The 13,305-nt window shown below is 31.5% G+C and overlaps 3 protein-coding genes across 6 annotated transcripts; all 3 read right to left on the reverse strand.

Annotated features, from left to right (window-relative positions):
* Positions 1-3,443: 3,443 nt before the first annotated feature.
* On the reverse strand, positions 3,444-6,418 carry LOC116341955 (ectonucleotide pyrophosphatase/phosphodiesterase family member 5-like). Of its 2 annotated transcripts, XM_031769392.1 has the most exons (8): positions 6,221-6,418; positions 5,642-6,016; positions 5,450-5,566; positions 5,143-5,379; positions 4,801-5,023; positions 4,475-4,684; positions 4,169-4,414; positions 3,444-3,755 (listed from the first exon to the last, which is right to left on the reverse strand). In XM_031769392.1, exons 2-8 carry the CDS (start codon positions 5,885-5,887, stop codon positions 3,571-3,573), a joined length of 1,464 nt encoding a protein of 487 aa, XP_031625252.1. In that variant the 5' UTR covers positions 5,888-6,016; positions 6,221-6,418; the 3' UTR covers positions 3,444-3,570. The 2 variants fall into 2 exon arrangements, with proteins under 2 accessions (XP_031625252.1, XP_031625251.1); XM_031769391.1 differs by having other exon boundaries at positions 5,642-6,418.
* A 2,051-nt stretch (positions 6,419-8,469) lies between these two features.
* On the reverse strand, positions 8,470-11,527 carry LOC116342105 (ectonucleotide pyrophosphatase/phosphodiesterase family member 5-like). 3 transcript variants are annotated; one of them, XM_031769604.1, is made up of 7 exons: positions 11,511-11,527; positions 10,169-10,355; positions 9,959-10,075; positions 9,614-9,850; positions 9,227-9,449; positions 8,946-9,155; positions 8,470-8,873 (listed from the first exon to the last, which is right to left on the reverse strand). In XM_031769604.1, the coding sequence occupies exons 2-7, from the start codon at positions 10,220-10,222 to the stop codon at positions 8,650-8,652; spliced, it is 1,065 nt and encodes a 354-aa protein (XP_031625464.1). In that variant the 5' UTR covers positions 10,223-10,355; positions 11,511-11,527; the 3' UTR covers positions 8,470-8,649. The 3 variants fall into 3 exon arrangements, with proteins under 3 accessions (XP_031625464.1, XP_031625465.1, XP_031625463.1); XM_031769605.1 differs by lacking the exon at positions 11,511-11,527 and adding an exon at positions 10,904-10,947 and having other exon boundaries at positions 10,169-10,335; XM_031769603.1 differs by lacking the exon at positions 11,511-11,527 and having other exon boundaries at positions 10,169-10,844.
* Positions 11,528-12,247: 720 nt separating this feature from the next.
* LOC116342199 lies at positions 12,248-13,175 on the reverse strand. Its single transcript, XM_031769717.1, has 2 exons — positions 13,126-13,175; positions 12,248-12,791 (listed from the first exon to the last, which is right to left on the reverse strand). The coding sequence occupies exons 1-2, from the start codon at positions 13,173-13,175 to the stop codon at positions 12,692-12,694; spliced, it is 150 nt and encodes a 49-aa protein (XP_031625577.1). The 3' UTR covers positions 12,248-12,691.
* Positions 13,176-13,305: the final 130 nt, after the last annotated feature.

Here is a 13,305-nt window from a genome sequence, read left to right on the forward strand (position 1 = left end):
GAGAAAATGCTTCAAAACCATTGAGTACATGTTGCTGAGGTAATCGAACAGTGTAAGCAACGATGAATTAACATCGAATAAAATGCGAAAAAAACAGACGGGGAACACTAATGGAGGGTAAAAACCACAAAGCACACACATTTGACGCGCATTATATGTCGAATATCAATAGTAGATTCGTGCACATTTTGTATTGACCCGAAAATAAAACATTGTTCGAAATAGATGAGACAGTGGAGTGTATGTAAACATTTTGCAACGGATTTCAGATATATATATCAAGAATGGAAAAGCTCAACCGTTTTTTTCATCTTCTTTTTCGCTTACAGTGTCTCGTCGACAATGACAACAACAATGGCATACTCAATATCGGAAAATTTGATTAGGGTCTCTCATATCAGCAGTCATCAAATTCAGTGTTGTTTTGCGGTTGAATGTGAAAAATTAAATGAAAATAATAATATGGAAATGTGTTTGTTTGTCACACGCGTACGCAACAAAATCCATTTTATCATTGCTAGAAAATATGTGTGTGTGTTTGCTATATTGACTAACCGATTTTAATATGTGACATCAACTTAACTGGATAATATCAAGTTCAAAAACAATATGATGTGATGACATACACATTCAATCAAAAACAAGTCCCATATTTATGTGTATCTTTATATCGACGCCAAATAAATCTCATGTATTTTCTATATGTATTTACAACAACAACAATTGATATTAGATTTATATATACTTTAACTGTTATGAAACTGTATTACATCTTGTATGTCGAATGATTGAATGAACGGAGATAAATCGATATTTATCTGTGTCTCATTGGAATCGAAATGAATCGAACACAAACTAACTAATTTTGAAAGTCTGATTTATAATAAATTTCGGTTGAACGAATTGATCTATTTCTCACATTTACCAACAATAAAAACATGATCTAATTGCATTTTAAATTATTAAATCGGAAATATATTGAATTAATTATTGATTGTATGAAAATACATGTATTATAGTTGAAAAATTAATTGTATAGTTTAGAATTTATTTAACAAAATTTTTGTCGTAGGCATGGAAATAGCATCATTTGTCAATGCAGTCAAATTTTGAACGAAGTTTTAATGTTCAAATAACAAGAATTCTATAAAAATAGACGTATAATTTACTTTCTGATCAGGAGTCGCACTTCGAGGTCTCAAAGGTCTCAATTTTAAAAATTATTTTAGAAAATGTAGTATCAAAAAATTGAAGACCAAAAAAGATCTCTACTCACAAAAATAAAATAAAAATTCCAACTTGTAGATGGGGTGATAGCGAAATTGCGTAGGGGATCACTGGAAAAATCCATAGGACCCTTAAAAAGGGTCAATTTTATTTAGTGTAAAAGGGATTCAGATCACGATTGCTGCTTTTTTTCGTTTTATTTGGAGATCTCTTTTTGAGTCGAAAAACCCTAGCAAATCGAAAGAATTCCAAGAATGTGTTGAGGGTTCCGATAAATATTTTGGGGGGAGTGATGCGAACCCTAGGAACCCTCGTCTATCTTCAAATATGTACCATTCTACACATTTTTTAGTCATTTTTTTTAAATAGTAAAGATCTTTTTGAGTATTAAATATTCTGAGACCAGACAATATATTTGGATTTTGTCATCTGGATATTTCAGCTCATCTGGATAACGTTAGGCGATGATATGGAGTGAAAACAATAGAAGTAATTGTTGTATTTTATAGGTATAAAAATACTACCATAACTATAACAATCACTTCTATTGTTTTCATTTCGTATCATCGCCTAACGTTAGCCAGATGAGCCGAAATATTCAGATGACCAAATCCAAATATATTGTCTGTCTGAGACACTTTTTAAATTTGCGACCCCATGAATTTTTGGGAAAATTTTGAAATCACATTTTCAATTGCAAAAGGATATTCATCCGTGACTTCAAATCGACTGCATATATTTTCGTTTTCATCGAATTTGGCCTGAAATAAACGCTCCTTGGTACGAGCTGTAAAGCTTTTTACAACTATTTTTTATAGCTTTTTACAACTCTTTTAATGTGCTCACCAGATTTTTGATTGAATTTATTCCCTTTTTCCTATTTCGCCTAAAGTTTTGTTTAGTGAAAAAAAAACGGTAAAAATTACACACAGGTAGTGTTTGTCTATAGGAAAAAGTAGAAATAAAAATCTACGAATTGAATTGATGTGTTTGCACTTTATGTGATAGTCTATTCAAATATTTATCTATCGTTGTACAATGATAAAGGTGAAAAGAAATTAAAATTATACAGAAACACAGATGAACAAAAACACTAACTTCTAGTTTAAATGGCAGACAAATTTAAAATGATAACAGACTTTCCAAATGCAAAATTCTAAAAATATTCACGCACAAACCCACAAAAATAATTAAATCAAATACATAAATATTACATAGTCATGGGGCTCCAGCTTTGGTGAATTAAATTCAGAATGGTCCTCAGGACTGAATAAAAAAAATTATTACAAACTGGATCGAAACAATATATTTTCTACCTAACACAAACTATACATCTATTTTTCGAGAAAATTGAAACAATTGCCTCAATGCATGATTTTATTCAAATAGAAAGAGAAAAACAAAAGATAATATCAAATTTTAAACTACAATTTTTCACAATGAATTTTCACCAGATATACATACCTTCACATAAATTCATTACCATATTATTCCTGTATTTTGTCTGTGGAATAAAATAAAAATAAAAATGAGAATTTCAAACTCTAACGCACATATTGCTTGTTTCATTTTCATGCGAAAGGTTGTGGTTCAGGTTCTACATGGAAATTATCCATAACATGTTAAAATATATCGAAAATAAGGAGAATATGCAATAGCATATTGTGCAAAGCAGATTTAACGCTTCAACTTGTATATGCATTTCATAAAGCTGGTTGAATTATGCAATGAATGGAAAGTAGCAGGAGGAATGGATCTCATCATTGTTGCATATTTTGCTTACAGCAAAATTACTGAATTAATTTTTAGGTTAATCGATAGTGGATCTCTCTGGTGCACTCTCTATTATCACTTTCATTATGTGGTCACAAGGATTGTGATTACTGAAAGTAATATAATCCAATAACTCTTGCCTTTGTTTTGATTTCAATGAAAATCGTATTTTATTCAATTTCACAATTTGTTGTATTATCATTTACATACGTAAACTATGTGCATAAATAATAACAGAGACATCGGTAAAGATTTACATTTAATAATCTGGATAATTCATCATCATTTTGTAAAAAAAATTCTTTTTCAAAATAAATGGAATACATTTTATTTCTTTGATTCATTTCACAACACCGAAATATAAACTAAACAAAATATTAATTAATATTGATAAAATTAGAATAATAAACAAAATATGTTTAAACACAAATACAAAATTAAAATTGACAGCCAAAGATTGAAATCAAATTGGTTTGAATACCCGTATTCAATTAGTTTCTTTAATCTCAATCGACAAAAATTGGGATGGGGTTAGAGATAAATTTCGGATTCTTCTTAAATACAGTATATTTAACGTGTATTGAATGAAAGCTCGTCGTCAAAACTTGAAAAGTCGTCTAAAAGTGCGCTTCTGTGTAAATATCTGGTATAAGCGTGTTGCTGTCGAAGTTTTCTAACTTTCGTAATCACAATAACTGAAACAACCAGCAATATGAATATCACACCCCATGTGACTAGTTCTCCATTATTATCATCTGAAAAGAATGGAAGTGATTTGAGTGAGCTTAAACAATAATGACATACACAATGTACAATGGTGTAAGTTGAAAAACGTACACAATCGCTTTTGAATAATTAATGCCGGTACTTGATAATAAGGTTAATTATTCAACAGTTTTGAAGTACACTGTGAAACAATGGCGAACAATTTAAAAGCAAGAGATACAAATCTTAAGATCGGTAAATAGAAACATGCAATCATTGTAAAAAAGAATGAATCTTTTAATTATTAAAAAGCATTGAACATTAAGCAAAGATCTTTTTATTATTCTAGCGTCTGAACAACTGTATTGTTAGTGAAGAAGCGTCTATTTAAATTCATGCAAATCTTATCTGTCCATGCTTCTTATCTTATTTAATAGAATTCATCACGAATGACGTAGCTTACCTTTTTGAGTGCTTCGAACGGGTTTCACAGCAAATAAATCATCATATGCGTCGAGTTTTTTGGTTCCATTATTTTGACCACATTCAATATTCAATATAAAACAGAATAAATTGTATAAATCAATCATATTGACAGCTTTTAGCATTTTTCCTTTGGCAAATAATGGCCCTTTAGCCATAAAAATTGCGTGCATATCAGGATCTTGGTTGTCATATCCATGGACGCCGTATTTTGTCTCATTCGTTACTAGAATTCAGATTCATTTTACTCAACGAAGCGAAAATAAAAAAGTTTGATTTAACTCACTTGTGATATTGAACTTTTTCTCGTAAATTTTTGCTGTTTCCATAAGGTCTTGAAATCCGTAGCCGTGGCTGGCCACAGCTAGAATTGGGCCCATTCGACGCGTATTATTTGCATGCCATCGCAACGGAATATTCTTTGGAGTATACACTTTGAAGTGGCCATTTATTTCAGCTGCTTTGGTTAATTTGTCATAGATTTCACCTTCTTTGGCTAAAAAATTTGGCATTTATTTCTTTTATCAAAACGATTTAAATTGAATAAAAGTTAGAGAAATTTGCATAAAAAATACAATCAGGCGATAAAAAATGAAAAAAAAATGGACTCACATGGATCTTTGGGAACGATTTGTAATATTGGTGATGTTCCATACATTTTAAAACTGTCATTTGCTAGAATTTTGTCCAAATAAATGAAATTTGGCGGTGCTACACCTGTCATACCATGATCCGATAGGTGAATTACATTCACTCGTTTATCTAAACCAGTTGCAACTAATTTATCTTGAATATATTGCGTTAAATTATCTAGTTTTGAAATCATATTTGTTATCTGTTTGTAAAAAATAAAATTATAACTCCATTAATGAAATCGATGAAAATTATGTTTGGGTTGAACGATTTTGCGTCCAAGAAGCGAAATTAGAAGAACTATTCTATAAAAGAACATACCACAGGTGAATCGACACCGTACATATGGGCGTGAGAGTCCGGTTCCTCAATGTAAAACATAACCAAGTTTGCTGGAGTTTTCTTGTCGGTGAACCATGATAGAGCGAGATCGACTCGATCTTCCCACTTCTTTTTAGGATCAAATTTAGCCGTAAAAGTGCAAGAAATACCATTGTATTCAAAATCACCGCCCGGCCACATGCACCCTGAATGTTTTCCAGCTTTCTGATTTGCCGTCTAAAAAAGTGTTTTTCACATGATTTAAAATGTTTGTACATTTTTTTTTTTTTTTTTTTTTGAAAATTACCCAAATTGGTATCGTGGTATTGCTGTAGTGAAATAGTGGATAACCATAATTCAAAAGCCCTTGTTCAGAATCATATACTTCGTTTGCCAACACTCCATGATTTTCTGCATACAAGCCCTATTTCAAATTCATTTCCATTAATTAAATAAAAATATTTCTGATAATTGAGCTAATTAAATTAGCAATGCTCACCGTTGCAATAGTAAAATGATTCACGAATGTTTTTGTGGGAAAAACGTTAATCATATAAGGTGCTGATGTGCCTTCTTTTCGGAATTTATTTAGGTTTGGTGTGACTTTCCGGTTTAAATATTCCGGACGAAATGCATCATAGGAAATAACCAAAAGTGCGGGTTCCACTTTCGATGGCACCGTTCCACATATGACAAGTGAAATATTCACAAATAACCACAAAATTGAAATCGTTGACCGAAACATGCTTCTTCTCGATGCTTCGTTTGCTGGCAACAAAGCGTCTCTGACTTAGACTGGGAAGACACACGCTAATATCACAAAAAATGTACGTGCCGACGATTCATAAAATGTTCCGTTTGTATTACTGTGAGACTAAGCAAAAATTTTAATTAATAAATTGCACGCAAATTATTTCGGAGCTCACTAGATACATCAACAAACAAGCAATGATCACTTGCGAAATAATTCGACAGTGATCACTATCAACACAATTGTTTACGTAAACATTTTATTTCGCGATTTTGCACTTGCAAATGATGCACATACTATTTGTTTTAAATGCCGTAAATCACATACATATATATTGCTTATTTACACCATTTTTTTCATTTGATTCTTATTATAGTTTATCAAACGATGTCACTTTTTTTCACCGCTTCTTCGAAATGTAATTGAATCCAATGAATGATTAATCAAAAGCAAAGGCAATCACTTTTGAACGAATTTATTTTTTCGTCTTTTTTTGTATATACAAAAGCAAGAGATTCTGTTGACGTTTCATATCACACAGAAATTTCAATAATGACATTCATTGATGAAAGAGACAAATAGATGGCGATACCTTGTGTAGAGTTCTATCTGTGCGCTCAACCGATTCGAACCGATTCATTATACACACGTTTGAATAAACGAACAACAGTTTACTCAGTTGGAAAATAGAAAAATATGATTTGGTCTGTCATTATTACTTTATTTTTGTTTGTTTTTTTTTTCTTCTTTGATATTTGATAAGTACAATTATTGGTCATTCCCCTCAATACAATATAATAAATCACAATATTTGATACACAGTTTTGATGAGCGAGTGTTATTATGGGTTCATTCGTAAATTAGGCTCATTAAATATTCAATTAGATTGATTACTTAATGAATTATTACTATGCTAACGTTGTTGGTGGTTTCGCTATCAGTATTTCGAAACTATCACCATTTTCTTTTACAAAAAAAAAAATAGTTAATTCCAATTATTTCGATCATTATTCACAGAAGTTTCCTTTTGGCAATTAAAGGATGGCATGAAAAGGCTCTTTGTAGATTGTATGTAAAATCAATTAAAAAATATAATACACTGGTAATTTACCTGGAATATCAATGAATATTTCTCACCCCATTGGTCCGCGGACAAATTTAATCAATATCGTGAACTTATCAGCTACTTATCACGAGGAAGAAAAGAAAAGCGAAAGAAAATAATTGGTATTTTTTTAATTTCATCTCCAGCGTCCAGAAAAAAAAGAAACATTTTTTTATATTTGTATCATTCTCAATTAAGATCATCTGTTTCTCAATTAAATTTAATAAAAAGAGTTTTACATAAATGTGCGTATTTATATTTGATAATTGAACAACAAGCTTTAGACAATAGGGCAATGATAAGATTTTACATTTAAAAAAAACATTGAATATGAGTACATACTAAAAATATCAACATTGTTCTTGATACTAATTCAGATTTACTAACGAAAAAAAAAAACTTCCAATCATATTATTTGTTAAAAACTTAGAAAATGAATAATATTCGCACATTTAAGGTGTTTCTTTTTGTCCTTGTTCGCTACGAATATTCATATAGTCTGTATTTGGATCGATTATTCAGAGCACGTATAACACTTCAGATTTTCTTCTGTAACCAATAAAATTAATGTCCAATTAGTTAAAGAACATCAAATTCAAAGTAAACATCACTTAGATTTACTTGAATTACCTCGTTAGATGGAGAAAATTCCATGTCACAGCAAGGGCACGGTTTATCTTGATTTTGTGCCCTGTTTCGGTGATAATATTTGGATACATCACACTGGCTGTTCGCACAAACATACTCCACTTTCCAACAAGGAATATGAGCTGATGAGAGTGAATCTTTCGGCATTTGTCAAAGTAATATTGATAAGATAATGGTTCAGACACAGTCACTATCGATGATGCAAACTCTAAATTTCAAAACTATTTGCCAAAGAAATATGTTTGAATTCGGCTTTTATTTAATTTCATATGAATAAATGCACAGAAAATATATGGATTCTTAAAAATGAGTCACTGTGTAAATATGTATACTGTATATTTCAATTTGCAGTTGGATCAAACAAACAGCTTAATTTAAACCTTATTTTAAATTAAACAAATAAATATATGTAAACGTGCGATTGTTTGAAAGTCCATTTGAATTCCTTCATGAATAATATACAATAAAATTTGTGGTTTTGCTGATTTCAAATGTTTGATATTTATATCATTTTATTCAAAACGTTTTTTTGCTAATTTTGTTATCGAGACATGCTTTCCGATCAACTGAATATCAGAATAATGAAATCAATTCTTGATCAATTGTCTTTATTTATTTCTTTGCATTGTCCACTTTAAACAAAGAAATCGATGAAGTGACAACGAACACAAAATAAGTTTCCATTACATATATCATATTTTGCAGTTTTAAAAATGTAAATTAATCAGGAATATGGCCAGTAACTAAAGAAAGTGTTGTGACTTTCCAAATCTAAATAGAAGAAATTTAGCAAAGGTATAACAAAAAAAAATTCATACGGGACGTCAATTTTTTATTTATGTAGTTGTGTTATTTCACAAGTTCATAAATACAATACAAACAATTTTGGCAAAGGAGTTGCGTAGCCATACACAGGCATTATTTTGGAATTGAAAATTTGCACTAAATATCAATACATTTTACATTTTCCAAGATAATGCCGTCCGTAGACAACTCCTTTTTATTATGGTACAAAGAGTGCATTCCAAATACTTGAATTATTTGAACCATCATTGCTATAGCATTCGATTTTTAAAATTAAACAGAACAAGTTATATAAATCAATCATGTCAATGGTTTCAATTTGTTCGTCCTTGCCAAAAATGGGACCTTTTGCCATAAAAAATGCATTCATCAATGGCTCCTCATTGTCATAACCATGGACACCATATATACTTTGATTCGTGACTACAATTATAATTAGAAAATGTTGTTGAATTAACCAGTAAGATGTTGAAAAAACTACGTCGCTTTACATACTAGGAACATTCAAATTTTTCTCGTATATTTTAAAATCGATCAGCAAATCTTGGAATGCATAGCCAACTTCAGCTACAGCAAGAATTGGACCCATACGTCTCGCATTGTTTGCATTCCATCGAGCGGGAAGATCATATTGATTATAAACGTTAAAATGTCCATTCTGTTCGGCAGCTCTAGTTAAATTTGTGAAAATTTCACTTTCATCGCCTGTGTGGAAATGATAACAATGGCTTAAGATATATAAGGATTAATTGAGGACCAAATAGTTATGCACTCACTTGGATCGTTTGGAACGATTTGTAATACTGGCGATGTGCCATACATTTTACATATATCGGTGGCTAAAAATAGTGTTAAATCAATGATATTTGAAATAGGAACACCCACCATACCATGATCTGATAAGAAAATCACGTTGACACGATTTTGTAAATTGTTTGCCATCAATGTTTCCTCGATGTATTGTGTGACTCGATCAACGCTAGCCACTGCATTTGTTACCTGATCTTATCAAAAATAGAAAGTGATATGATAAATGCACTTCAGATAGCACCAATTCCGTTGATTGAACACTTCAATTCGAAATTTATTTTGATAAAGACCATTCTTGAAAAGTATCAAGGCAACGCTTCAAGGCTAAAAATATTATATCACAATAAGCGTACTTGAATCGAGTCCGGTCCATACGGATGACTGGTTTGATCTGGTTCTTCAAAGTACATCATGACCAGATTTGCTGGCGTCTTTTCATGCGTAACCCATTTAATAACTGTATCGACGCGTTCTTCAAATGGAACACTTCCATTGAAACTTCTAGTGAACATACACGACACCCCATTATATTCGTAATCACTTCCAGGCCACCAACATCCTGACGTTTTTCCAGCCATTTCGTTGGCCGTCTAAATTGGAATAATATTGATTTTTATTCAATATTCAAAGTTGCTTGTGCAAAGGAGCCGAAATACTATATTGGCGTTCAACGATGTTAATTAACGTGAAATATTTACCCAAATCGGTATTGTGCTTTCATTGTAATGGAACAAATCGTAACTGTATTTCAATAAACCCATTTCGGTATCATACACGGCGTTTGCAAGAACTCCATGATTTCCAGGATAAAGGCCCTATTTTGATGCAAAAATTTATGTTGATAAAAAAATTGTTGTTATTCTGTGATTTGTAAAATGTTGGACTTATCAAATCGAAATCACACTCACTGTGGCTATGCTGAAGTGATTGACAAAGGTTTTCGTTGGAAAAACAGGACGCATAAATTGTGCTGAGACGCCTTCTTTGCCAATCAAATTCAAGTTTGGCGTTACATTTCGATGCAAGTAATCTGGTCGAAGTCCATCGAATGAAACAATAAGAAGTGCTGGTTCTTCTGTAGATACAATTGGTATACTTTTACACGAATCAAGCAAAACATATAGACAAAATAAGATAAATTTAGTTGACACTTGCATCATCACAATGAGTTTTAATTTAAAAGAATTAAATTACTGATTTGAAACAAAGGTGACACAATGAACAACCGGTTTGGCACAAGCAATGATATCAATTGTAACTTATTTTCTAATAGAAATAATTCAATTGTCACAATTGTATTCAGTTGCTAAAAATAGATTTAAATTCATGAAAAAAGTGTCCTTGGTATAACTCATTTCATTGCTAGATCGTTCGCACTTTACAGACACCAATTCGGCGGAAACAAAATGAGTGCACAACTGAACAACACTTTTCCTACTTATTTGTTATAAATGTACGTTCATTTGATGCAGTTAAAGGCGAAGCAATTCTCTTTATTTTTTATTGAATTTTCAATTCTTTGGAAAAAATATGGAAATTCTTTTGAAAGTGGGATCTCTTGATCAAACGAAAAATATTTGCCTGCTAACAGGCAAACTCTCACCATAAATGTCTTGAATAATATAATTGTAAAACAAAGATACCTATTGTCGCCGTCGCATTAACCAGTTAATAAGTGCCATTGACTTTTTATCATTGTCATTATAGTTTGCAAAAAAAAAAGGTTTCAGACGACTAATCTTGTTGAAAGTTGAGTTGAAATCTCACTTGAAATAACTCCATTACATACATATAAATCGTTACGGTGAATGATTACATATTATTTTGTTCTGAATAATACTACACACAGTACATTTGCACCGGTATTTTTTACTGGATCATATATAAATTTGGTTGTATATTCGCAGTTGGCTTCATTTGTAAGCTACATGCTCAATCAGACATTATATTGAGATATTTTCAGCCAGCTGAATCGACTCAGGTAACTGAAGTCAGGCGCTGAAATGTAGCGACAACAATAGAACACAGCTACACTTCCACTCTTACAAATACCATAACAATCACTCCTATTCTTTTCACTCCATTTCAGCTCCTGACGATAGCAGCCAGAGCTGATTCAGCGGGCTGAAAATATCTCAATATAATGTCTATGCTCAATGCCTGGATGTGTGGCTTCAATATCTTTATAGAGTAAAATGTAGACACCGCCTAGTTTGTTTTTGGTGGAGTTGGAAACAAATAAAAACTTACTATCTTAACTAGTTAAAGCTCAAAGTCCGTTTCGAAAAAAGAAACAACAAATCGATCGTTACACTCAAAAAGATGCAAAACGTGTATATTTTTTTTCATCTGTGTATAAGAAAACTCCCGCTGTGGGTTGTCTCTACTGGTTACGCTCATACATAAACAGTTTATAAAACACATTGAAAATGTAAATATTCAAGAATTGGCTCAGAATGAGCTATAATTAATATTTTGAATGGCTGGATGTCATATAAAAAACCTTCCATTTGAGTTTTTTTTTCAGGTGTTAAAAAGCTGATGCAACTTTTGCTGACTGTATCATCATGATGACGATTCCGATTGTGACTTCTTCATTTTTATGCATATGAGAGAAGAAAAACTAATGACAACAAAAACAACAACAAAATAATGTGATAGAAATGCAAATAAGTTATTGGAAACGATATTTATTGACAAGTTTTCTTTCAATATCGAATTGCCGCATAAAAATTTGAATTTTTTTCCTCTGCGTAAGTTTCATGACGCAAAATTTGTACAGAAATTGTATGTGCGTACATCATTAAATATGCCGTTACTGAAATCTGCAAAGTTCTATGAATACTAACAGTTGCACGATGAAATCACGTGTATTCCGCTTTGCAAACGGATATAAAAATCATAGTCAAGTGACCGGGCGGTCCAAAGTGCGTAACGCAAACCCGTTTTTTCATTGGCCAACCAAAGTTTGAAATAAAACAACCAAATTCTATGATCATTTTGAAATGATGAATTCTCTTTAATTGAAATGTTAGTTATATCGAAATATAATGAAATTTGTTTTTTTTTGTAGATTTAATGTTTCAGCAAAAATGCATATTCACGAAGTCGTTTCGGTCTTTGAATGGGCCCCAATTTGAATTTTTGCTCCTATCCGAATTAAGGTTGTTCTTGAAAGAAGAAGAAGACGACGATGATGCTTTTGTGGCAGCGACATGCTTCTGCGGTGCCTGAAAAGCCATTCGCTTTGATGATGAGTCTGCTCCATGGTTGGCATTTGATGCATCAAATTGGCTACATTTTTCACGTTGAACCATTTTTGCTGATTTTTTTTTGTCGTTAATTTAGTAAATATCCCGAAACACCAAAAAATACTAATGAAATGAATAATATGCACTAGGTTTGGTTAGAATCGCTGCAGAACGTCTGATTCAAGGTACGTGTTGGATTTGTGTTAGCACTTGTAGCTCTAGATGATTGCCAGTATTTCCTCTTCGTGACCCTTTGCTTGATCCAAGATGTTTTCGCAACCTATATTCAAATGTGAAAAAAATCCATTGAATAATTGATTTTCGAAGTATCTTTTTCAATATTTATCAAACATTTATTCAATGTTGTTCAAAAAAGCCGCCTTATTTATGGATTTTTATTTCAAAAGATGAAAAAAATATTGGACAAAACCGAATCACTTGTTTATTTCTTTGATTTCAGTATTTTTCCGTCTTTTTTCTTCTCTGAATTAGAAAGCGTTCACAATAAAAACAATCACGAAAGACTTTTGCTTTTATATAGATTTTGAATATTTTATAGAATTAGAAGGTCACTCGTTGATAATAAGAAAAAAACGAAAATAAAAAAAAATTACCTTAAATTGGGTAGTACTTTATACTTGTCAATACTATTGCCGAATATCATTGACACCAAAATTTACTGCTCATTAGATGTGGAGAAAGAAATTTCAAAATTTTATTTCGACTTTGAAAAAATAAAAATTTTAAATAATTTTAAACTGAAATGTTTGAGAGGATTTGCCCTAGCGTGCAAT

The sequence above is a fragment of the Contarinia nasturtii genome, unplaced genomic scaffold, assembly GCF_009176525.2.
Source record: "Contarinia nasturtii isolate CC-2019 unplaced genomic scaffold, AAFC_CNas_1.1 Cnas_scaffold_810, whole genome shotgun sequence".
NCBI lineage: Eukaryota > Metazoa > Arthropoda > Insecta > Diptera > Cecidomyiidae > Contarinia > Contarinia nasturtii.

Bases quoted from the DNA above. Each gene is read 5' to 3' on its own strand.
- LOC116342105 (XM_031769603.1), bottom strand. From the start codon at position 10,420: ATGATGCAAGTGTCAACTAAATTTATCTTATTTTGTCTATATGTTTTG. The intron at 9,450-9,613 runs GTACGCTTATTG...TGATAAGATCAG, and splicing joins ATGGACCGGACTCGATTCAA to GTAACAAATGCAGTGGCTAG. The intron at 9,156-9,226 runs GTGAGTGCATAA...ATTTCCACACAG, and splicing joins AATCGTTCCAAACGATCCAA to GCGATGAAAGTGAAATTTTC.
- LOC116341955 (XM_031769392.1), bottom strand. From the start codon at position 5,887: ATGTTTCGGTCAACGATTTCAATTTTGTGGTTATTTGTGAATATTTCA. The intron at 4,415-4,474 runs GTGAGTTAAATC...TCTGAATTCTAG, and splicing joins GAAAAAGTTCAATATCACAA to TAACGAATGAGACAAAATAC. The intron at 3,756-4,168 runs GTAAGCTACGTC...CATTCTTTTCAG, and splicing joins CGTTCGAAGCACTCAAAAAG to ATGATAATAATGGAGAACTA.
- LOC116342199 (XM_031769717.1), bottom strand. From the start codon at position 13,175: ATGATATTCGGCAATAGTATTGACAAGTATAAAGTACTACCCAATTTA. The intron at 12,792-13,125 runs GTAATTTTTTTT...ATTTGAATATAG, and splicing joins AAAGTACTACCCAATTTAAG to GTTGCGAAAACATCTTGGAT.